Below are 26,547 nucleotides of genomic sequence, written 5' to 3'. Positions count from 1 at the left end.
AGCTTTCCTCTGTAAATTTCATGTGTACTTTGTTATTCTTATGCAAACATCAGTTTATTTTAGTGTTTGTGTAAATATTTCTTCTATAATTTTATAAGATAAAATGGCTGGCACCATCCCTGAATTCTCAAAGAAAATATTCAGCGCATATGTGGGTTCCCGGGGAGACTGCATATGGATGGAGTTGCCAAGAAGGCTTCATTAAAGAGTGTTGTGTTCTTTGAATGAGAAAAGTACCCCATTGGGTGCGGAGCAGATAAGAGAGAGTAACAGTAACACAGGGAATAAAGGAACAAAATGTGAGTCATGCTCAAGCAAAGATGTGCAGGTAAGTCTGAAGGGGGAGTTTATGGTTTAGATAGAGAGGAAATGAGGGATGAGATTGAGAAGAGAGGCCAGAGGTAGATTGTGGAAGCTCTTGGACAAGAGTGTTGCTCATTTTGCTGAGGGAAATGCAGGCTCTTGAATAGAGAAATGATATGATGGTGGTACTTTATTATTTCTAAAGATGGTTATTTCCTGGGTAATTTGGTCAGACTGCCTGTGTTTATATCTTGGCTTCTTCACATTCTATGGGACCTTGGATAACTTAATTATTCCGTTCCTCAGGTTCCATCACCTCAAAAGGTGACAATACAAATTATACAAGTAACTGCATTATGGGGCTGTGGTAAGGATTAAATTAGTTAATCTACGTGAAGTATGTAGCATAGTTGTTGGCACTTAGCAAGCACAATAAAGATACTTTATTGTTCATTGGTATAGATATAAGAATTACAGTGCCTACTTTAGAGATGAGAAAATTCTAGAGTTAGGACTCTCTTAGTTATCTGCTGTAACAAAGTACTACCAATGAGGTGGCTTAAATAATAGGAGTTTATTGTCTCACAGTGCTGGAGGCTAGAAGTCTAACATCTAAAATCTGTCAGCAGACTGATTCCTTCTGAGGCTATGAAGAAGAATCTGTACCAAGCGTTTTACGGAGTTTCTGGTGGCTTCTGGCAATTTTTGGCATGCTCATCTTGCAGATGCTTCACTCCAATCTCTATTTTCATCTTCACATGGCATTCTGTATGTGTGTGTGTCTGTCTCCAAATTCCCACTCTTTATAAAGACACTGGTCATATGGGTGTAAGGGTCTGCCCTATTCTAATATGACCTCATCAGCATGATCCTCTTTCCAGATAAGGTCACATTTAGAGTTTTGGGAGTTAGGACGTCAACATACAAGTTTTTGTGTAACAAATTTTGTGACAAAGGAAGAACTGAATGCTTTTGGAAGGGGCAAAACTCTTGAAGTATCAATGGTAAGGATTTTACTGAGGAGTCAGTTGGAGATGATAAATGAGGTGGTAGGCAGCTGTGTGGCAAGATAGAAATCGATGCTCCGCCTACCCCCAGACTTATCGTAGGGATTAAGGTAAATGGACAAGTAGGATCGAGGTACCTTAAGTCACTGAGAAGTTAGAAATATCCCTAGAGCGATAGAAATTACTGGTGAAGGTTTAAAAGAATACATAGACAAATGGTGATTTCAAATTATTAAAGTGCCCAGAGAGTCATGCCTAGAGTCATTTAGAGAGCTAGGCTGTCTCAGGAATGGAAGAGGCTGGCTCCATGTTGCTTGTGAATTGGTAGGATATGAGATTTGGCCTGCATGGGAGAGTACAACTGGAGACAAGGTGTTATTGAAAGACTCAGTTGTTAAATAAAATATGTGATTTGGAAGGATCTTAAGTGTTCCCCAACCCCACCCCAGTTAAATTAGGAATCACCTGACAGGTGATTATCTACTCTCCACACCCATTTAGGGCTAGACATAAGAAGAAATTCTGAAAAATAAGCTTAGTACAAACGGGAGTTTTTTTCAGCATGGACAAAGAGGAATTCCATTAGGTTTGATCAGAAGAGAAGTAGCTAGAAGAAATCTGGCTGTGAATAGACGTGGGGTAAAAATGGGTAGGGTGGATATGAAAGTTTGTGTAGAGAAGTATGCGAGTGAGAAATATATGCCTAGATTAGGAGATGGAAAGAATGAGACTATCACTACCAGAGCGGAATGCTGAGACAGAATTAAATAAGGACGACTTATTCACCCAGATGAAGATATAGACTCAGAGTTAAATGTTCACGAACTTGTACATGCACACAGATGTGGACATTAAATATCTGGCCATATTTCAGGCCCTCAGTTGGAGTTTCTAATTTTTAAAAATAATCCTAACTATTAAGTATCTTTCACATGCCAGTCAATGGCTCTGGGCACCTTACTCATATTATCATTAATCATCCTTATAGTCCTGGGACATAGGCATTGTACAGATATGGAACTGAGTTGGAATATTTACAGGAGCATGTTTTTTGTCCTGTGGATCCATGGCCGTCAATTCAGAAATTACTTCCCTTTTGTTCTATATAGTATATGTAGTCTCTAGCAGTCTACAAGAGCTTTGCTTTTTTTCAAAAATTGTTTCCTGACTAGTAATATTACATAGACTTAAATATACACCATAGCAAGTTTTTTTTAGCAGAAAATAATAGCAATGGTATAGATGGGGGAGAAATAATAATTCGAGATTATTCTTTTGAATTCTCTAGATAAAAGTTAACAGTACAGAAAGATTTTTTTAATTTGCAAATAGTAATACTAATCAAGTCCTTACACCAAACCTTTAAATGATAATTAAAATCCTTGGGAATATGATTAGACATGGAGACATGAGAGAATCACTTTAAATTTCGAAACAGAGCAACCTAAATAAAAGTCAACATGGAAACAGTCATTCAGCAGAAAAGAAGGCTTAACTGGTCTGGACATGGATAGACTAGGGAGGGTAGGAGGTGCCTAATCCTGTGCAAGATGGGCTGAAAATTTTGAAGTGGCATTTACAAAAAGACTCATAGAGGACTCATGAAAACTCTCTTTGGAATGTCAGGAAATAACATTCAGGGAGTGGACTGCGATTAGAGTCATGTTAGTTAGGCATGCTAATAATGGGATGGCGAAAGCTGGGGGTAAAGCAAGTCACCTAGCAGCCTGGGGCAGACTTTATGAGAGCTTTGTGTCTCGGGGGAGGTTGGAAGGGCACTGGCCATGACCACAGCTCTCAGTAAAGTCTGTAATAATCGCCTGGAGTAACCTTCAGAGTTCAAACATTTTATCTCCATGTGGTTTGTCTTCCTACACAAATTTTATTGTTTCTTTTCATGTAGTTGTATTTATGTAGCTGTATAATTGTATGTATAGTTATCTCTGAGAATTTAAAAGTTTACATCTTGACACAGTTAAATTTACCCAATCAATATGTATTTTCTAAGTGTTTGCTAAGTGCTAGGTACACTTTTAGGTGGTGGAGATAAAGCAGAAAGTGAGGTGCCCTCCTGAAACTTACATTCTAGATGGAAGAGCCAAGCACACAAAATAGATAAGTAAATTATATAGTAGATTAGAAGGTCGTAAGTGCCATGAAGAAAAATAAAACCCAGAAGGGAATTAGAGGATGCTGGTGGTCAGACATGGTAATGATGTCATTTAAATAAGGTGGTCAATGTGGCCCTCACTGAGAAAGTGACATTTGAGCAAAAACTTAAAGGGGGTGAGGGAGCAAGCCACGTGGATATCCTAGGGTAAGCATTCGAGGCCGAAGGAACAAATGCACAGGCACTGAGGAGGGAGCACACCTCGTGTGTGCATGAATAACAAAGAAGCTAGCGTGGCTGGAATAGAGAGAGAGAGAGACTGGACAGCAGGGCATGAAGGCAGAGAAGCAGCATGCTCAGCTGCTTAGCGCCTCCAGAGCCATAGTTAGGACTTTGATGCTTATCTGAATGAAGTAGGAAACCATTAGAGTGTTTTAAACCAAGCAGTGACATACTCTGAATTAGTACTGAACAGGATCACTCTGGCTCCTACGTGGAGAATGACCTTAATGAGGTAAGAATGAAGACAGACAAATTTGGAGGCTGTTGCAGGCAAGGCACTGTGTGGCTATATGGTGGTGGTGAAAGTGGCTGAATTCTGGATTGATTTGGAGTAAAGCCAACAGAATATGCTAATAGTTTGGAATATGGAGGGTGAAATAGGGAAGGGAGAAAAGGAGGGAGTGGGGTTGAGTCCCAGTTACTGGCAGGATTGGTTGCCAGTAACTGAGATGGGGAAGTCTAAGAAGGCGGTGCCTGTGTCTTCTGGTTAACTTACATCTATGTATCATTGTTTTACAAACCAAGTCTGTGGTATTCTGAGTTCATTATGATTCATAGGGGGACATTTGAAAAGTATGCAGGGATTTTCATGTCAAAGAACTCACAGGGTTTCATCTGTGAGACAAAAGTGAGGATCAAAATAAGTACATATAAAAATGTCTGGAAATGTTAAAGACAGAAAAAAATGTAAATGTTATCACTGATGAGTACTTGAAATCTGGAAAAATGAGAAATGCTTGTATATAAGTAAAGAATGTAAAAGAGCTTCATGTGTAGTAATAAAAGCACCACTCCTTATATACTTATGTGATATGTACAATTTTTGTTTTAATCAAATGTACTGCAATTACAGGTTTAATGCCGATAAATTACTTTCCCATGGACTTCCTTTAAGCCCTTGCTTACCATCATTTAAAAAATGTGTCAGTTCAGTGTATTCTGCTTTGCCCTTTGCTTCATCAACATTCTTAGTCATTTTTCTGGGCGTAAGTCAGAGAAAAATGGCAAAAGTTGAGTAAAGAGAAAGAAGTGGTGAAAGCATCACATTTTCTTCTCTAATGGGACAAAGTAGTATGGCAGGACACTCATAACTAACAGGAACATAGATGATTTAACTAAAAAGAAGAAAAAGGGCTCATGGATGGGGAGGCAGTCCCCAAGACCACTATCAGCCTCGGCAATTCACTAGAAAGACTTACAACATTTGCTATCATCTGGTTATGCTTTAACATAGCCAAAGGATACAGACTGGTTACTGCCAAAGGATAAAATTACCAAAGGGCAAAGCCCAGGAGAAAACAGGCATGAGCTTCTAGGTGTCCACTCCTACTGGAGTTGTACTACCAGCAACAATGTGTGCCAACACATGTGAAGTGTTGCTAGCCAGGGAAGATCACTTGAGCCTAGGTGTCCTGGCCTTTTATTGGAGTTCAGTTGTATAGGCATGCAGTACCTGTGTGACTGACTTCAAATATTCATATTCCAGCCTCTCCAGAACAAAGATAGGAGTTTATCATAAATCACGTAGTTAACTAAACTGTCACTGCCATGTAACCCCAAGGCCTCGAGTATCTAAAAGACTCTTTATCAGGCAGAATATTCCAAGGGCTAATCTCCCATGAGCTGCTCAAGGGCCAATCCTGAAGACTTTTCTTGGGAATGTGTATGGTTTGAGCAATTCAATATAATATAACCCTTTCCCATATGGCATAGTAGATCCTTGAACATTAGAGGCATTATCATCATTAAAGGGTAAACTTATACAGGTAGTACCTTATCCTAGAAGATGCAATATAAGGACATACCAAAAATACACATGATGTCGAGAATGGTTTAGCTAAATTCATAAATGAGTGAACCAGAGTAGATAACATAAGTGAAGGTAGTAGTGCTTTTTTTGTGTGGTACTTCCCCTGAAAAATCTGTGATTGATTTCATGACTTATCCATAGAAGTTTGCAGATAAAGGACTAGAGGAACAGAGAAACTGACCTACACATATATGTGATATTTATTGGACTCAGGAAAGAGGTCAAAATGAGTAAAGTTATCCAGGAGGTTGATGTTGAATTCTGGAACAGTCTCAGGAATCTGTTGAAAAACTGCAGAGTAATGAAACATTACTTAGAACAAAAAGCATGACTTTGGTGAGAAAATTGGAAGTGGGAAGAAAAAGGATAGGAAGAAATTGAAGAGGATTTCCAAATAATCGGTTTGAGAAAATACAGTGAAGAAGAAGTTAAGAAAGTTCTGAATGGAAGAATTTAGTTTTAGATGTATAAATGAGCACCTTGGACAGCAGGTTATGAGGAAGGAGGTGGGAGTGAGCAAACAAGATGCAGATCTTGATCGTTCCACATGCGGCCATGCAGCCATTTGCTTGTGGGAAGTCCCAGGATTGAGACACTGCGGGCAGCTTGCAGGGACAGAGGAAGTGAGGCATAATAGCTAAAATCTTGATGTGACTCAGACACACCTGAAGCCAAAAATAAACCTGATCACTCATTGAACAACGTTGGGTAAGTTATTTGACCATTCTAAATCTCACTTTCCTCATCTGTTTCCAACAAAATTACCCATAAAATAATTTTGGGGATTAAATATGATAATGAAGTACACATTCTTTGCACAGTAAAAGCAGTAACAGTTTTCTGGTAAAAAATTGTAAGGAGTTTCCACAGAGGTAGTAAGAGAAAAGCAGCAGAATATAGTATCCCAGAAACTAACTTCCCAAAGTGTCAAGGAAGAATATGGTGTATTATCATAGGTGGTGAGATTCTGGAGAGTGAGCACTAGGAAAGGGCTGCTGGGTTTTTCTAAGGAGAATTTGAAAAAGGGGTTGGCCTGAGCAGCTTTAATTAGTATATTAGGGTTCTCCAGAGAAACAACCAATAGATCGATGTCCACGCCTACATCTGTTTATCTATCTATATCTAGAATTGGCTAGATTATGAGAATTGGCCATTATCGGAATTTGCTTATGCAATTGTAGAGGCTGAGAAGTCCCACAATCTGCCATCTGTAGTCTGGAGACCCAGGAAAGCTGATGGAATAGGTGTAGTCCTAATCTAAAGGCCTGAGAACTAGGAACACTGATGGTGTAAACCCCGCAGCCAAAGAACAGGAGAGGACCAATGTTCCAGCCCAAGCAGTTTAGGCAGAGAGAAAACTTTCCCTGCTTCTGCCTTTTTGCTCTGTCTGGGCCCACCTTGGTTGGGAGGGCAGTCTGCTTTACTCACTTTAGTCTCTTCTCAAACACCCTCATAGACACATCCAGAAATGATGTTTGACCAAATATTTGTGTGCCCTATGACTGTCAAGTCAACACATAAAATTATCCATCACAGCTGGTAAGAAAAGAAGTCGCATATGTAAAAACCAAAGGGGGAGAATTGGCGATACAGAATTAAACATATTTAACTGCAGATTCAAGGAGTTACATTGGCCAGTTGAGAGATAATGTACATTGGCATTTGTGGAAAGTAGAAAATGTATTTGATTAAACATCAAATGTTTAAAAATCATATTTAAGGTTGTAAGTAATTTTTTTCACCTGTTGCATTTCATCAGGACTTACATTTCTGCATTTAGGATTTTTTGTGACTGTGTAAGCATGTTTTTATCAGTATAGTGGATCAGTTAGCTTTATCTATATATAGACTTTGGTTGGTGAAGAAATAGACTGGGTAATTGCTTTTTTCTTCACATCTGTTTGGTTACTTGAAATATGTAGCCTGAAAGTTATAAATGTGCAGTTGAGCAGGAAGAAGAAGAAAACTTTTGGCATCAAATACTTTATATTTCTCAAAATATTTGATATTTTTAGTCTCCTGAAGAGACTACAAATTATTGAGAATAAACAATGCATTGTACATATTTTAAAAATAGCACTCTCTGAGTGATAGTTTTGTGAGCATTTCCTCCTGGGGTCATCGTGCACTTCCTTTCAACTGGACTGACCTTGATGTTCTCATTGAGAAGATGATGATGGCTGCTAGTATTTATTGAGCACTTTCTAAATCCTAGGCACCATTTTTAATGCTTTAAGTATATCAGCTAATTTAAGTTTCACAGAAATCCTGTGAGAGAGGTACTATTACTTTATTTATTTTACAGAGGAGGAAACAGGAATGTAGGTAAGGATGTGATGGTGCCAGGAGTCAAACCCAGGAAGTCGGACTCTAGCTTGCAACCTCAACCACTGATAGCGTTTTGAGGTAAATGATAACTAGCTTTAAAAAAAATTTTTTTAACACTTACTATGAAGTGATGAGGGCTTTAAAGGTGTTACCTCCTTTAATCCCCCAACCAGTCAGTGAGACAAATAGCATTTTATTTAAAATGAAGAAATAGGTTTAGACAGCTTGTCCAAAGTCATACAGTGACAAGCAAATGTGAGCCCGTGCCAGCCCTCTTAACCACCTCACCAGTCTGCCTTCAGGAATCTATTGCAGGAAGAAACATTTACTTTGGTTTTCAGGAGCATTTTTGTGGTTTAATTTAACTGTTATTTGAAACTGTATAGAGTTGGGATTTAGCTGTTGACTTCATTATTTTTATTCATCCTCTTTTCTATACTTTATTTTTTAGTTAGTAATGCCACAAAAGTGTTTTCATGGTTAAAGCTATTGCTGAGAGAGCCATAGCTTATCCTTGAGACCCTTACAGAAAATCTTTTACTTACTCTTTAGAGACATTTTCTTTTTAATTGCAAATTTTCTTTAGTGGCCAAGTTCAATCGGTTAAATAAATTGCTTAGAACTAAGGGAGACTGACTATTCATCTTATTGTCAGGCAGAGTAATATAATACTACAGTTTTTTGAAAAAAATCTCAGAGATATCATTTTCTTATATTTTTATACTATATTTATTTAGGGAAGGTATAGATTTTCTTGCTTACCTTGTATATTCAATGCCTAACATATTTCCTGGGTTTTTTGTTGTTGTTGTTGTTTGTTTGTTTTGGACAGGATCTAACCCTGTCACCCAGACTAGAATGCAGTGGGGCAATCTCAGCCCACTGCAACTTCCTCTGCTTCCCAGCCCAAGCTATTCTCCCACCTCAGCCTCCCAAGTAGCTGGGACCCCAGGTGCATGCCACAATGCCCAAAAATATTTTGTGTTTTTTTGTAGAGACAGGATTTTACCATGTTACCCAGGCCGGTCTCCAACTCCTAGGCTCAAGCGCTCCACCTGCCTCAGCCTTCCAAGTGCTGGGATAACAAGCATGAGCCACTGTGCCTGACCCATAATTCCTGGATTGAATAGCTTTTCAATACATAATATAATTTTTTGGTATTTATAAGAAGTTCTTATCCCCAACTTGGATAAGGAATTGATATTCCAATACTATATCATAATGCACTGCACAGCATAACAGGCAAAAATTACTACTTTTTAAGTGATTCAGCATACAAAAAATACACTTAATTATGCACAATATTAAATTATTCTGAAAATAATATCAAAATAAAAAATTTTGAAAATACTTTAGGATAGTGTATTCAAAAGCTATCATTAAGAAAATCAAGTAAAATTGTAATAAAGAAATACTAATCAGAAGATGTTCAATTGTTAGCCTGCTAGATAAACTAGAATTTATTTGTAGCTTATCTTAGAAAGTATAATCATTTCAGATCCGACTTTCAAGATGGCCGCCTAAGAACAGCTCAGGACTTCAGCTCCCAGTGAAGGTGCAGAGGGTGAGTGGACGCCGCATTTCCAGACGAACTCTTATTGCCCACAGACCAGGAGATACCCAGGCAGAGGGGTCGCCAGCGTCGCAGTCCCAGCCGGTGCAGCTGTTTTGGCCCCCGCGGGGCTGATTCCGCCCGCGCGGCTGCTGTGACCACGCCCTGTTGCTGCGGTTCTCCGTACAAAAGCCACTGGTCTGGGAGCCCTCTTAGCTGGCGAGCAGAGCCTTGAGACGGCAGAATAGCCCATTCATCTGAAATAGCGAGCCAGGCCAGGAGATTCCTAGGCAAAAAATCCGCCAGGAGCCGGCGCCGCGGTTCGAGCCGACTCCGTGAGTCGCAGCACGGGAGATCCCGGCGCCTTTTCAACAAGCGACCGGAACGCGGGGTCGTTCAACTTAAAAGAAAAGACTCTGAGTCAGGGAGCCAGGTGATCAGGCTCGGTTGGTCCCACCCCTCCACCCCCAACAACAACCAAAACAAAAACAGTAATTGGAAACCCTCTGGGTTGAGCCCTTCAAACCAAGCACAGCTGAACCGGGACGGTCTGGCTCCGTGGGGGAGGGGCTTCCGCCATTACTGAGACTCTCCACCGCTACGGAGGCAGGCTGCCGTTGCCGAGGCAACCCGCCGTTGCCGAGGCAACCTGCCACAACAGAGAGAGTCCGCCATAACAGAGGCGGGGCCACCATTGCCCAGACAGTTCTAACTATGCCCATATAAAAAGGACTACAGGGAAGAGCTCAGGGCAGCTGGGCGGAGCCCACAGCAGCTCAGCAAAGCCCCTGCGGGCAGGCAGAGGCTAGGCGTGCTGCTAGCTGGGCGGGTCCGACCTGAAAAAAAAAAAAATCAAAAAAGGCAGTAGTGCAACGGAAACTCATAAAGCTCCAACTCCCTGGGACAGAGACAGACAACAGGTGGATAAACCCACAAAAATGGGTAGAAACCAGCGTAAAAAGGATGAAAACTCCCGAAACCAGAACACCTCTCCTCCTAAAAGTGATCACAACTCCTCACCAGCAAGGGAACCAGACCGGATGGAGAAGGAGGGTGATGAAATGACAGAATCAGACTTCAGAAGATGGGTAGTAAGAAACTACAATGAGCTAAAAGAACATGTTCTAACCCATCGCAAAGAAAATAGGAACCTTGAAAAAAGATTGGACGAACTGCTGACGAGAATGGACAGCATAGAGAGGAGAATAAGTGAATTGATGGAGCTGAAAAACGCAACACGAGAACTTCGTGAAGCATGCACAAGCTTCAGCAGCCGAATTGACCAAGCAGAAGAAAGGATATCAGAGGTCGAAGACCAACTCAATGAAATAAAAAGAGAAGGCAAGAACAGAGAAAAAAGCGCAAAAAGGAATGAACAAAATCTTCAAGAAATGTGGGACTATGTGAAAAGACCTAATCTACGTCTGATAGGTGTACCTGAATGTGATGAAGAGAATGAATCCAAGCTGGAAAATACTCTTCAGGATATTATCCAGGAAAACTTCCCCAACCTAGCAAGGCAGACCAATATTCAAATCCAGGAAATACAGAGAACACCACAGAGATATTCCTCAAGAAGAGCAACCCCAAGGCACATAATCGTCAGATTCACCAGGGTTGAAATGAAAGAGAAAATGCTAAGGGCAGCCAGAGAGAAAGGTCGGGTTACCCACAAAGGGAAGCCCATTAGACTCACAGCAGATCTCTCAGCAGAAACCCTACAAGCCAGAAGAGACTGGGGGCCAATATTCAACATCCTTAAAGAAAAGAACTTTCAACCCAGAATCTCCTATCCAGCCAAACTAAGCTTCCTAAGTGAAGGAAAAATAAAATCCTTTGTGAACAAGCAAGCACTCAGAGATTTCATCACCACCAAACCTGCTCTACAAGAACTCCTGAAAGAGGCTCTACACATATAAAGGAACAACCAGTACCAGGCACTCCAAAAACACACCAAATGGTAAAAAAGCAGCAACACAATCAAGAATCTGCATTAACTAACCAACAAAACAGCCAGGTAGCATCAAAATGACAGCATCAAATTCACACATAACAATACTATCCCTAAATGTCAATGGACTAAATGCCCCAATCAAAAGACACAGACTGGCAAATTGGATAAAAAGCCAAAACCCATCAGTGTGCTGTATCCAGGAAACCCATCTTACATGCAAGGATACACAAAGGCTCAAAATAAAGGGATGGAGGAAGATCTACCAAGCAAATGGAGAGCAAAAAAAGGCAGGAGTTGCAATTCTCATCTCTGATAAAATAGACTTTAAAGCAACAAAGATCAAAAGAGACAAAGAAGGACATTACATAATGGTAAAAGGATCACTGCAACAAGAAGAGCTAACGATCCTAAATATATATGCACCCAATACAGGAGCACCCAGATACATAAGGCAAGTTCTTAATGACTTACAAAGAGACTTAGACTCCCACACAATAATAGTGGGAGACTTTAACACCCCATTGTCAATATTAGACAGATCAACCAGACAGAAAATCAACAAGGATATCCAGGACCTGAACACAGACCTGGAACGAGCAAACCTAATAGACATTTACAGAACTCTCCACCCCAAATCCACAGAATATACATTCTTCTCAGCACCACATCACACCTACTCTAAAATTGACCACATAATTGGCAATAAATCACTCCTCAGCAAATGCAAAAGAACAGAAATCATAACAAACAGTCTCTCAGACCACAGTGCAATCGAGTTAGAACTCAGAATGCAGAAACTAACTCAGAACCGCACAGCTTCATGGAAACTGAACAACTTGCTCTTGAATGTCGACTGGATAAACAATGAAATGAAGGCAGAAATAAAGATGTTCTTCGAAACCAATGAGAACGAAGACACAACATACCAGAATCTCTGGGACACATTTAAAGCAGTCTCTAGAGGAAAATATATAGCAATGAGTGCCCACATGAGAAGAAAGGAGAGATCTAAAATTGACACCCTATCATCAAAATTGAAAGAGCTAGAGGAGCAAGATCAAAAAAACTCAAAACCTAGCAGAAGACAGGAAATAACTAAGATCAGAGCAGAACTGAAGGAAATAGAGACACAAAAAACTCTTCAAAAAATCAATAAATCCAGGAGCTGGTTTTTTGAAAAGATCAACAAAATAGACAGACCACTAGCCAGATTAATAAAAAAGAAAAGAGAGAATAACCAAATTGATGCAATAAAAAACGATAAAGGGGATATCACCACAGATTCCACAGAAATCCAAACCATCATCAGAGATTATCACAAACAACTCTATGCACATAAACTAGTAAACCTGGAAGAAATGGATAAATTCCTGGACACCTGCAACCTCCCAAGCCTAAACCTGGAAGAAGCCGAAACCCTGAATAGACCAATAACATGGTCTGAAGTCGAGGCAGCAATAAAGAGCCTACCACCCAAAAAAAGCCCAGGTCCAGATGGGTTCACAGCTGAATTCTACCAGACATACAAGGAGGAGCTGATACCATTCCTTCTGAAACTATTCCAGACAATCCAAAAAGAGGGAATCCTTCCCAAATCATTTTACGAGACAAACATCATCCTGATACCAAAACCCGGCAGAGACTCAACAAGAAAAGAAAATTTCAGGCCAATATCCATGATGAACATAGATGCAAAAATCTTCAATAAAATACTGGCAAACCGATTGCAACAGCATATCAAAAAGCTCATCCACCATGATCAAGTAGGATTCATCCCGGGGATGCAAGGCTGGTTCAACATACGCAAGTCCATAAACGTAATTCACCACATAAACAGAACCAAAGACAAAAACCACATGATTATCTCGATTGATGCAGAGAAGGCTTTTGACAAAATTCAACAACCCTTTATGCTAAAAACCCTCAATAAACTAGGTATTGACGGAACGTATCTCAAAACAATAAAAGCTATTTACGACAAACCAACAGCCAATATCATACTGAATGGGCAAAAATTGGAAGCATTCCCTTTGAAATCTGGCACTAGACAAGGATGCCCTCTCTCACCACTCCTATTCAATATAGTACTGGAAGTACTAGCCAGAGCAATCAGGCAAGAAAAAGAAAGAAAGGGTATCCAAATTGGAAAGGAGGAAATCAAATTGTCTCTATTTGCAGATGACATGATTGTATATCTGGAAGACCCCATCATCTCAGCCCAAAATCTCCTGAAACTGATAAACAACTTCAGCAAAGTCTCAGGATACAAAATCAACGTGCAAAAATCACAAGCATTCCTATACACCAGTAATAGACTTCAAGAGAGCCAAATCAAGAACGAACTGCCATTCACAATTGCTACAAAGAGAATAAAGTACCTAGGAATACAACTAACAAGGAACGTAAAGGACCTCTTCAAGGAGAACTACAAGCCATTGCTCAACGAAATAAGAGAGGATACAAACAGATGGAGAAACATTCCATGTTCATGGTTAGGAAGAATCAACATCGTGAAAATGGCCATACTGCCCAAAGTAATTTACAGATTCAATGCTATTCCCATCAAGCTACCAATGACCTTCTTCACAGAACTGGAAAAAAACACCTTAAACTTCATATGGAACCAAAAGAGAGCCCGCATAGCCAAGTCAATTCTAAGCAAAAAGAACAAAGCGGGAGGCATCACACTACCGGACTTCAAACTATACTACAAGGCTACAGTAATCAAAACAGCATGGTACTGGTACCAAAACAGAGATATAGACCAATGGAACAGAACAGAGGCCTCACAGGAAATACAACATACCCACAACCATCTGATCTTCGACAAACCTGACAAAAACAAGCAATGGGGAAAGGACTCCCTGTTTAATAAATGGTGTTGGGAAAACTGGCTAGCCATGTGCAGAAAGCAGAAACAGGACCCCTTCCTGACACCTTACACCAAAATTAACTCCAGATGGATTAAAGACTTAAACATCAGACCTAATACCATAAAAACCTTAGAAGAAAATCTAGGCAAAACCATTCAGGACATAGGTGTAGGCAAGGACTTCGTGACCAAAACGCCAAAAGCAATGGCAACAAAAGCCAAAATAGACAAATGGGACCTAATCAAACTCCACAGCTTCTGCACGGCAAAAGAAACAGTCAGTAGAGTGAATCGGCAACCAACAGAATGGGAAAAAATTTTTGCAGTCTACCCATCTGACAAGGGGCTGATATCCAGAATTTACAAAGAACTAAAGCAGATCTACAAGAAAAAAACAAACAAGCCCATTCAAAAATGGGCAAAGGATATGAACAGATACTTTACAAAAGAAGACATACAGGAGGCCAACAAACATATGAAAAAATGCTCATCATCACTGGTCATCAGAGAAATGCAAATCAAAACCACATTGAGATACCATCTCACACCAGTTAGAATGGCGATCATTAAAAAATCGGGAAACAACAGATGCTGGAGAGGATGTGGAGAAATAGGAACACTTTTACACTGTTGGTGGGAATGTAAATTAATTCAACCATTGTGGAAGACAGTGTGGCGATTCCTCAAGGACCTAAAAATAGAAATCCCATTTGACCCAGCAATCCCATTACTGGGTATATATCCAAAGGATTATAAATCATTCTACTAAAAGGACACGTGCACACGAATGTTCATTGCAGCACTGTTTACAATAGCAAAGACCTGGAACCAACCCAAATGCCCAACGATGATAGACTGGATAGGGAAAATGTGGTACATATACACCATGGAATATTATGCAGCCATCAAAAACGATGAGTTCACGTCCTTTATAGGGACATGGATGAACCTGGAAACCATCATTCTCAGCAAACTGACACAAGAGCAGAAAATCAAACACCGTATATTCTCGCTCATAGGCGGGTGTTGAACAATGAGAACACATGGACACAGGGAGGGGAGCACTACACACTGGGGTCTGTTGGGGGGAAATGGGGGAGGGGCGGGGGGTGGGGAGGTGGGAAGAGATAGCATGGGGAGAAATGACAGATACAGGTGAGGGGACGGAAGGCAGCAAAGCACACTGCCATGTGTGTACCTATGCAACAATCTTGCATGTTCATCACATGTACCCCGAAACCTAAAATGCAATAAAAAAAAAAAAAAAAAAAAAAAAAAAAAAGAAAGTATAATCATTTCATTTTCTCTTTTGGCCTTTCTGGAAGGAAAATTAGATACCTCCGTAGTCTCATGAGTGACTTTGAATACTCCCATCTCTACCCTAGTTTCTTTTTGCCTCCATGAAAATAATACAGATTTTACTTCCTTTCTTCATATGAAATGATAACCACTCTCTGAAAAGCTGGATATTAAGGGTTTGTGGTTTGGTAGTAATGTGCACCAGGCAAACCTCTACCACTAAATTGTGGATTTAGTTTGATAGCCACTAAATTTCTCGCTTAGGTGATCTCTGGTGGATGGGGGAGGAAGCCTTCCGACTTGACATCAGAAAATGTTTGTGAGTGTTTTAAACATTTTGCATGAATTATACTTCTCATATAAGGAAGTTATACAATTATCACTGGTGTAAGAAAGTGGGCTTCACATTAATGAAAAAATATAGTATCTTCATGAAAACCTTTCAAGCAACAATGATAGAAATATTCGTTGACTGTACAGAGATGCAGTTAATAAAAACCTGACTTAAAGCTTTTTAAAATGTTGTATATGAAGGCGATGAACACGATTATTATACATGGTGTGGTTTTGCTGTGTGGCCTCAGGTTTCTAATTACTCCTTCAGCAGCGTCTGCAAATTCTTGGAGGTTCCATATACTATCATTTCATATTGTAGATTTTTATTTGGAAATTACCTTTTAGGGAGCAAAAGTAATCTTTGTTTTGATTAAGAGCTCTTGGTTTTTAAGATTTTTCCTGTTTGTCTGCGTTTACAGGCTTTGTACATCAGGGAGTATAATTTTAGGGAATGATTGTGTGGTCCCCAAACCGTAGGTTTTCTTAGTATTTGACATATTTAAGAATAAGGTTAGATTTATTTCACTACAAAAATTTGCCAACAACATGTAAGTTTTTATTTTGGTATTCAGGGAAAATTCTTCTTCAAAAAATTATTTTAATTATGCATTTCATAAAACTGAAATAGAAAAGTAAGGAGACCTTTTAAAAGATATACGTTTTATTACCATAGTTAAAATGTGTGGCAACAGTGAAGTAGTACATGAGACCACACTTGGAAGTAGGTTTCTCTGAGGGTTAAATCCTAAAATGGATCAGAGAAGGCAGTGTGCAGCCCTGTCTAGTATATCCTAATGCTCTCAGGCCATCAGGATTTTCCTAAAACATCACTGGAGGCCTGAAGGAAAAGGGAACTTGGACTTAAATGGAAGCATGAGCAATCGAGTCACAGTGCCTAACCTCAGCAACGTCTGCCCATTTTTCATGGGAAAGGGTGCAACGTTGGGAACATTCAGTTGTTGGGTCTGCCTATTCAATCCTTTCATGGACATGGGCATACTGGTTCGAGTGTGGGGGTTATTCCTAATTGTATAACTAACTATGGCTCCCATCAAGTTCAGCAAACTAGAGCAGCTGCCCCAAGGATACCTGTGACAACTGCCGGCAATTGCAGTAGCCTTCTTCAAATGCAGTTATGGTAGCGATCTTAACTGGTCAAGTTGCCCCAAGCTCAGGGCCTTTCCTGTTGCCTTTGTTCGGATTCTTTCCTTGTTCACCAGACAATTATCTAATAATTCACTTCCTGTGTTGGTTTCCTGCAAAACCAGAAAATATTTCCCATTCTGCTTGATGGTAAATGAATATGCTGACATTCTGGTTTTACATGTGTGAGAGATGGGGAAGCTTAACCTTAAGTAGCATCTCATCTCCAGGATGATCAGCTGAGATACTGATGGCAGTGATGGAGCCAGGACCAGATCCTGGACTGAAGTTAACCCCTCTGCCTGGCAGTGGCAGCAGGTGTCCCCTGAATTTTCATATATTCCTTCCGTAATATAAATGTGCTACTAAGAAACAGCTTTCCAGCCAGAGACTGTATTTCCCAGCCACTGTTAAATTGGCAAGCCTTTTTCTTGACAGAATATAGTAAGAAGTGGTTGCCTTTTGTATATGAAGATTTAAATTACTGACTTTGAGAAGAAAATTTAGATAATAGATCATTAAATTCACTTTTTTCTTTGGGGCAAAACCTCTAACAAATACTTGAACAATTTAAAGGGTCATATGCTTTCCTTTCCAGTGAGTGATGTGTTGAAGAGTCAGAAGCATTGTGTTCTAATTTCAGCAAAGTCTTTAATAAGCAGTATGATCTGGCCCCAGTCAGTTAACACCTGTGGTTCTTATTTTTTTGCCTGTAAAGTGTGAAGATTTAGTTTCTTTCAAATAAAATATTTTTTCAATGTGTTAGTATAATATTACATGTCTGAAATTTCTTCCTTTTTATTAAATATTATTGAGCTCTTCATGTCAGGTTCTATGCTAAGTGCATGGTCCATGTCTAATCACCCTGTGAAGCACATTTCATTTTTTTATAGTAAATATTCTTTTTTTTTCATTATACTTTAAGTTCTGGGGTACATATGCAGAACATGCAGGTTTGTTACATAGGTATACACATGCTATGGTGGTTTGCTACACCCATCAACCTGTCATCTACGTTAGGTATTTCTCCTAATGCTATCCCTTCCCCAGCCCACCACCCCCTGAAAGGCCCCAGTGTGTGATGTTCCCCTCCCTGTGTTCATGTGTTCTCATTGTTCAGCTCCCACTTACGAGTGAGAGCATGTGGTGTTTGGTTTTCTGTTCTTGTGTTAGTTTGCTGAAAATGATGGTTTCTAGCTTCATCCATGTCCCTGTAAAGGATATGAACTCATCCTTTTTTATGGCTGCATAGTATTCCATGGTGTATATGTACTACATTTTCTTCATCCAGTCTGTCGCGGATGGGCATTTGGGTTGGTTCCAAGTCTTTACTATTGTGAACAGTGCTGCAATAAACATACATATGCATGTGTCTTTATAGTATAGAATGATGTATAATCCTTTGAGTATATATACAGTAATGGGATTGCTGGGTCAAATGGTATTTCTGGTTGTAGGTCCTTGAGGAATTGCCACACTGTCTTTCACAGTGGTTGATCTAATTTACACTCCCACCAACAGTGTAAAAGTGTTTCTGTTTCTCCATATCCTCTCCATCGTCTGTTGTTTCCTGACTTTCTAACGTTCACCATTCTAACTGGTGTGACATGGTATCTTAATGTGGTTTTGATTTGCATTTTTCTAATGACCAGTGATGATGAACTTTTTTTCATATGTTTGTTGGCCACATAAATGTCCTCTTTTGAGAAGTGTCTGTTCATATCCTTTGCCCACTTTTTGATTGGGTCGTTTGTTTTTTTCTTGTAAATTTGTTTGCTCTTTGTAGAGTCTGGATATTACCCCTTTGTCAGATGGATAGATTGCAAAAATTTTCTCCCATTATGTAGGTTGCCTGTTTACTCTGATGATAGTTTCTTTTGCTGTGTAGAAGCTCTTTAGATTAGTTAGATAACATTTGTCAATTTTGGCTTTTGTTGCAATTGCTTTTAGTGTTTTAGTCATGAAGTCTTTGCTAATGCCTATGTCCTGAATGGTATTGCCTAGGTTTTCTTCTAGGGTTTTTATGGTTTTAGGTCTTATGTTTGAGTATTTACTCCATCTTGAGATAATTTTTGTATAAGGTATAAGAAAGGGGTCCAGTTTCAGTTTTCTGCATATGGCTAGCCAGTTTTCCCAACATAATTTATTAAATAGGGAATCCTTTCCCCATTGCTTGTTTTTGTCAGGTTTGTCAAAGGTCAGATGGTTGTAGATGTGGTGTTATTTCTTAGGCCTCTGTTCTGTTCCATTGGTCTATATATCTGTTTTGGTATCGGTACCATACTGTTTTGGTTACTGTAGTATTGTAGTATAAAGTCAGGTAGTGTTTTTCTATTTCTGTGAAGGAAGTCAGTGGTAGCTTGATGGGGATACCATTGAATCTATAAATTACTTTGGGCAGTATGGCCATTTCCACTGTCTATGGACAGGATTTTCCTATCCATGAGCATGGAATGTTTTTTCATTTGTTTGTGTCCTCTCTTATTTCCTTGAGCAGTGGTTTGTAGTTCTCCTTGGAGAAGTCCTTCAAATCCCACCTTGTAAGTTGTAATCCTAGGTGTTTTATTCTCTTTGTAGCAATTGTGAATAGGAGTTCACACATGATTTGGCTCTCTGTTTCTATTATTGGTATATAGGCATGCTTGTGATTTTTGCACATTGATTTTACATCTTGAGACTGCTGAAGCTGCTTCTCAGCTTAAGGAGATTTTGGGCTGAAATGATGGAGTTTTCTAAATATACAATCATGTCGTCTGCAAATAGAGACAATTTGACTTCCTCTTTTCCTATTTGAGTATCTTTTATCTGTTTCTCTTGCCTGATTGCCCTGGCCGGAACTTCCAATACTATGTTGAATAGGAGTGGTGAGAGAAGTCATCCTTGTCTTGTGCTGGTTTTCAAAGGGAATGCGTCCAGTTTGGGCACATTCAGTATAATATTGGCTGTGGGTTTGTCATAAATAGCTCTTACTATTTTGAGATACGTTCCATCAATACCTTGTATGTTGAGAGTTTTTAGCATGAAGGGATGTTGAATTTTTTTGAAGTCCGTTTCCGCATCTATTGAGATAATCATGTGGTTTTTGTCATTTTTCTGTTTACGTGATGGATTACGTTTATTGATTTGCATATGTTGAATGCATATTTCATTTTATGGATAAGAGAAGGGATGTTTTGAGTGTGGATGTCAGTTGATCAAAGCCAGGAGGCAACAGAGCTGAGATTTATGCTCTTGTTTGCCCAACTCCATGCCCCATACTGTTAACCATTATGTTGTGTTCCTCAGGTTTGGCATACATTATGAGAGGGTTTTTAATGCATCTTAATTTGGGGCATGTTTTTAATACATCTTTAATTTTTAATAAATCTTAATTTTTAATACATCTTTAATTTGGAGCATGTTTTACTTTCTACAGGATGATTTCTTTCTTCCATCCTTGTACTTTCTTTGTTTTCTAAAGCATGTGGAATTGAAAGAACTTTTGTACTACCATTTGTTTTATCCTATAAACAGTCCCAGATCATTTGAAACCCACATCATTGTGGAAACTCGATGTACTAGTTTAATGTTCAGTTTTTTCTTCTCAGCATACTCTTCTATGCTTTCTTTGTGTAAGGATGGCAAAAAAGGAACTTTTAATGTTTTTGAACATTTTCACAAATTAGTTTGGTTGAAGGAAAGAATCTTGGATTAGGCTTTAGGAGGTGCAAGTTCTAGTTCTTTCTCTGAAATTTATTGTGGAACAAATAATACTATTTTGCTATATTAAGTTATGGAAGAATAAAAGATCAAATATGTGAAAAGCATTTAGAATCATAGAAACAAGGTTTTTCTGTGTTGAATCATAATAGTTGAATCGTAATAGCCACAGTAGATCATTGGAACTAGAATTAAAGCAAATAATTTGGGGCCTATTGTTGCTTTATGAAGATCTGCTCAAGGTAATTATAATTCATAATTCATTTGGCCCTACATAATTACTGCACATAATGCCCGACTTGGACTGCTGCAGATTTATAGGCAGAAAGATTATCAAATTGCTCTCTGAATTACAACAGTAACAGAGTGATTTTTTTTAAAAAGACAGAATCTCACTGTGTCACCCAGGCTGGAGTGCAGTGGCACGATTATAGCTCACTGCTGCCTCGAACTGCTGGGCTCAAGCAGTCCTCCTTCCTCAGCCTCCCAGGTAGCTGGAACTACAGGCACATGCCACCATATCTGGCTAATTTTTTATTATTTTATTTTATTTTTGTGGAGATGGAGTCTCACTGTGTTGACCAGGCTGGTCTCAATCTCCTGACCTCAACTAATCCTCCTACCTCATAGATTTAGGAATGTCTTACTATCTAAGTTGTATGATGTAAGAAAAATGAATGGGAAGAAAAACTGGATCATGAAAGTTGTAGAGTGAGGAGAAGAAGAAAAAGAGAATTTTGCGGGAAATGATGCTCAACAGAATCATTCAGAAAGTCTGATAATTGAATTGTGGATAAACTGATTATTAGTAGCATCAGCTGCTGAGAGTAGCTGGTAATTTTGCCATGTTGAAAATGCTATGCTCTTGAACTGGGACAGGTGCAACTCAAAGATTTAAAGGGGCTGGAAGTGCTCTGCTGTTTCTGAAACATAATGAAAGAGGGAGTGAATAGCTTGAAAGATCGTCCACAGACATCTTGAAGTTCAAACTTACTTCTCCAGGGCAGCAGACACATTTCGCGATAAGTGTCTGTGTTTGTGTTTGTTCCATAGTGTTGAGAGTGTGAGGGTCGGAGCCGACCATTCCTGTAAACTCATCAACCTTTAATGGCCTTTGTTTCCGTGAGCATTTTCAGCATCTCTCAAACTATAGTTATTTAGGCACCATCATCAGCAATTTTTCTTATATCCATTTACTTTTTTTAACTTTTAAATTTAATTATATTTTTAAGAGGAATTTTGCATATCTGTTGAAATCTCAGATTTGATGTGGAATTGTTTTTCCTAATGCACATTAAAATAAGTACACAAAATTAACATAAAACCTGTCCATTTTTAGTCCACCTAAAATTATCTTGAAACACTCATTTCATTTAATTTTGGCTCTTTTCTTTGTGGAGTGAACACACACAATGTCCAGAGTCGAAGGTCAAAGGGAAAACCCGATGTGTGGAAGTAGAGATTTTTCAGTGAAATTTTCTAGACAGATTTAAACTGATGGATGGGTATTAATTCCCCTTTTAGGTTACCAGCCTAAAACAAGTTTGGATTAGACTTTACTTAGGTTTAATTTCTTTTCTTTTTAAACTACTGGATAGTTTTTAGGCTGCATAAGTTTCTAGGCTTCATATGTGTTTTCTCCCATTAGTTTCCTAGCGGGACTTTTTGTCTAGAAAGTTCCAAAGTTGCCTTGGCTTTAAATAAGGGGGAACAAAGTTTCTCCATGCTCATTTTAGGATGAGGCCTGCTCTACCAACTCCTTTAGTTCAGCGCAGCTGGCATGGTGCCTTTTAAACGCCAGATTCAGTGCTAAGCTCAGTGATACATAGAGGAAGAAGGTTCCCACCTTCTGTGAGGCATGGCATGTAAACAACCGAGACAGTCCAGTGATATAGGTATGTGCCAGATACAGGAGAGATCAACTCTTTGGGTGAATCAACAAAAGCCTTAACAGTTGGGAGAGCAGTGAGAGCTAGGCACACTGAGTGGGGTATGAGGAAGGTAATATACCATTTGTGGTACTGAGAATGCCACGGTTCTTTTTCCTCAGTCTTCATAGATGATTGCTCTGTAGAATCTCTTTGGGTTCTGCATTGGCTAACATGGTATTCTGACAGAAATTAATATTTTTAATGTACAGTAACTCACAGCCTTGCTGCTCTGACTCCCTTGCACGAATTCCAAGTAATAGCTAGAGAACCTTCAATAACAGTTGGCATGTTGAGATGGCATCCTTCCCAAAACAACATCTTAATGAGGTTCTGTGCTTCAGGATCAGCTCTTCTGGTTTAAATATATTCAGGCATGTCCTACGTAACTGGAAGCAATGTGGCAGAAGTGGCAAGGGTCATGTTGTGAGTTTTGCTGAGTTAGGCATGTAGACCCCACAGTGTGAGGGAATCTTTGGAGTAGCCCAGAATATCCAGTGATTCTGTGCCTGGATGGGAGTGTGGTTGCATAGGGGAGGAGAAGGAACATGACACATTAATCTTATCCACCTTTTGAGAAGTTTATACAGAATGTGAGATGGAAAAATTCTAGTTTCCATGTATTAATACCTTCTTACTCATATCCTTGTAGCCAGAGCCACTCCCCTACCCACCTGAGCTTCCACACATTCCAAAGCTGGTAGCTGAAAGATCTTTAATTGCATGTATATTGGGTGGGTCGGGGAGTTCAATTAAAGGAAAAAGTGTCTAAAACCCACCACAATGCCAATTGCGTTGATGAGAGTGTTAAGACTTAGACTTTTAATATATACAGGATTTTTTTTTAATTGTTAGCAGAATATTGTTCTCTCTCTCTCTCTCTCTCTCTCTCTCTCTCTCTCTCTCTCTGAGACAGAGTTTTGCTCTGTTACTCAAGCTGGAGTGCAGTGATGAGCTCTACTCACTGCAACCTCTGCCACCCAGGTTCAAGCAATTCCTGCCTCAACTTCCCGAGTTGCTGGGATTACAGGTGCCCACCACCACACCCAGCTAATTTTTGTATTTTTAGTGGAGACAGGGTTTCACCATGTTGGCCAGGCTGGTCCTCCAACTCCTGACCTCAAGTGATCCTCCCGCCTCTGCTTCTCCAAGTCCTGGGATTACAGGCGTGAGCCACCGTGACTGCCGGTATATTGTTGTCTAAAAGGAGCAAGGAATAAGTCCCTGGGGGGACTGAGCATTACTTCAGACCCAGCCATTTTTCTGTGTTACCAGAGACCACACCCCTCCTCACACATAACCACAGAAGACTATTTCTTTTGCCAAGTCTCTGACCTTGAAGGATCCAGCCTGCCAGCCGCCTTGAAACTTTGGGTGCTAGACATAATACTGGCAGAGTCCAAGAGTTATTTCTATTTCATATGATTTATTTAGTATGGCTATAATAATTTTTTTATTCATCAAAATTTCTGCTCTTGAAATAAATGTAAAATGCTTTACAAAACCACTGCCATTAAGTTTCATATATATGTAGAAATATAAACAATTCCAGAATAAGGTAGCATCCTCAGTTGATGCCACATTGCGTTTTTCTTGGAAACACACACAGGCGGTTGAAAATGTGGATTGATCTTCAATATCTGTTAAATTATTAGTTTTCCTTCTTCTGAATATGATGAGGCAGTTTTTCCTTGGAAAAACAGTTTGTGTTCAGCTTGGGAGGTTGATTTTTCACCATCGGTTTCTCCCTTTAATAATTGAAAACCACTGTTCATTATTTACATAAAACTGTCTTTTTCTGGTCTGCTTTCTATAACCTTTCCCCTCTTAAGAATTTTAAGAATTCCTTGACTTTCCTCTGGGGGATTTTCTGCCTGCTTTATCCCAGATGTGGGACATTGACTAGGCTGAGGTTTTGGGGATTTTTTTTTTTTTTTTTTTTTTGGTATTTCTACATTCGAAAGACGTTCTTTTAACCAGTGCACAAATCTGCCACTGAAAAAGGGGCTTTGAAGAAAGTCAAATAGTTAAGAAAATATGTGAACTTCGTTTAAAGTTCTCACTTACTGAATGACACCAAAATCCCATATGCCAAATGAAAAAGTAGTTTCAAAAAGGGGAAAATGCACACGTGTTATTTCAGCCTTTTAATTCTGGGATTTTATTCTCCAAGTGAAGGCATGTCAGTTTCTAGTCTCCTTAGCTCTGTGGCTGGTCTTCACTGCATGCTTGCTGATGTCAGCCCAGGAAACACACAGGCTTGGCAGATGCTTACACAGCCTCTGTCTTCTGTCTCCACCTTGTGCTCATGTAAAGAGAATATTTAACCTTATTCATATTATTTTGTCTGCTTACAGTTTTACAGATATATTGCTCCTAATACCTGGTTCAGGAATGTTAGGAAAAGGAGATAAGTTAGAATGAAAGAGGCTGTAGAAAGAAATACAGGATTTTCTGGGTTTTTTGTAACATCTACTCAGATTCCCAGATGATTGTTCATAACCAGCTTTTGGTTATCGTGGTTTATGTATTAATGTCTAAAAAATATCATATGATCTAATTTTTTTGCATGATATTATATGAGAAGAATACCAAGGATAATTTTTTCCTTACTTGAACAAATATTATACATTTTCCTTAAGTCTAAAATTCTGTTTTCCATAATGAACACAATTCTGATGTAGTATATTTAACTCTATAAAATCAGAACTTACTGTTTTAGTGATTTTCTTCCCAATTCAATTCTTTGTTATATTTTTAAAAATCTAAATTCGTAAGCTTTATTTTAAAGTATGGTTTCTACCTCCTGTATGTTTCCACACCTTTGGTATCGTCTCTTGGCTGACAGACACTTTTTTCCTTTTTATCTCATGTAGGCTCTTTCGAAGATGGTTTGGCTGCCTTGGAGATTTGGAGATCTGATGCCACGATGAGGACTCACACACGGGGGGCTCCCAGCGTGTTTTTCATATATTTGCTTTGCTTTGTGTCAGCCTACATCACTGACGAGAACCCAGAAGTCATGATTCCCTTCACCAATGCCAACTACGACAGCCACCCCATGTTGTACTTCTCCAGGGCAGAGGTGGCGGAGCTGCAGCTCAGGGCTGCCAGCTCCCATGAACATATTGCAGCCCGCCTCATGGAGGCTGTGCACACGATGCTGTCCAGCCCCTTGGAATACCTTCCTCCCTGGGATCCCAAGGACTACAGTGCCCGCTGGAATGAAATTTATGGAAACAACTTGGGTGCCTTAGCAATGTTCTGTGTGCTGTATCCTGAGAACATTGAAGCCCGAGACATGGCCAAAGACTACATGGAGAGGATGGCAGCGCAGCCTAGTTGGTAGATTTTTGTCTTTTTCTTCTTACTGTAGTGATTCTGCATTATAAAGAAATGAATCCATATGAAATCTCAGAGGCCAGATCTCTACATACCTCTGTGTGTGTGTGTGTGTGTGTGTGTGTGTGTGTGTGTGTGTGTGTGTGTAGGGTGGGAGGGGTGTTGTTATTTGTGTTTCCAGTGCCCTATGAATGGCCTTAGTTTCAAAAGATGTAGTAAGGTCCATGTGTAAAGTTAGAAGGAAAGTATTTAGATGCAGCCTAATCTGAGGAAAAAATAATTTGTTGAATTGAGTAAAGAGTATCATTTTGATTGTTGAGAAGTCTTTCCTTCATGTTCAACATGTATATATTACTATCATTTGGTGCTAGGTTTCATTGACCCCAAATACTTAAAACTTTTTGCAGCAAGACATTTCAAGTAATTAAGACTTACTTGCATTTTACAATGATAAGGGACTAAAGGTGAATGTGATACTATTGACTGGCAATTTATAAACACTTCCTCTTCAGTAACCAGCAGATTTCTGAGACCTGTAGAAAAAACAACATTATCGTGTAATTGTGTGAGGAATTCTAATTA

At 39.4% G+C, this 26,547-nt stretch overlaps 2 protein-coding genes across 4 annotated transcripts in view; one reads left to right on the top strand and one right to left on the bottom strand.

The window, feature by feature from the left end:
* The window catches only part of LOC120363276 (uncharacterized), a 31,424-nt gene extending 9,645 nt beyond the window's left edge, over positions 1-21,779 (bottom strand). Inside the window, 1 exon segment of the mRNA XM_074397092.1 lies at positions 21,690-21,779. Within this exon segment, the coding sequence (XP_074253193.1) occupies positions 21,690-21,779 (90 nt within the window).
* DSE (dermatan sulfate epimerase) overlaps positions 1-26,547 on the top strand; it is an 81,874-nt gene that overhangs the window by 9,343 nt on the left and 45,984 nt on the right. The window contains exons 1-2 of one of the 3 annotated variants that reach the window (XM_074397580.1): positions 9,190-9,404; positions 25,500-25,968. In XM_074397580.1, coding sequence (XP_074253681.1) covers positions 25,553-25,968 — 416 coding nt within the window. In that variant the 5' untranslated portion in view covers positions 9,190-9,404; positions 25,500-25,552. Of the gene's footprint in view, positions 1-9,189; positions 9,405-25,499; positions 25,969-26,547 lie in introns of those variants that run through there. The other 2 variants (XM_010349311.3, XM_039467464.2) reach the window with 2 other exon arrangements.

Source organism: Saimiri boliviensis, chromosome 4 (genome assembly GCF_048565385.1).
Source record: "Saimiri boliviensis isolate mSaiBol1 chromosome 4, mSaiBol1.pri, whole genome shotgun sequence".
NCBI lineage: Eukaryota > Metazoa > Chordata > Mammalia > Primates > Cebidae > Saimiri > Saimiri boliviensis.
Note: the sequence above shows the minus strand (reverse complement) of the source record. Positions and strands in the feature narration are given on the sequence as shown.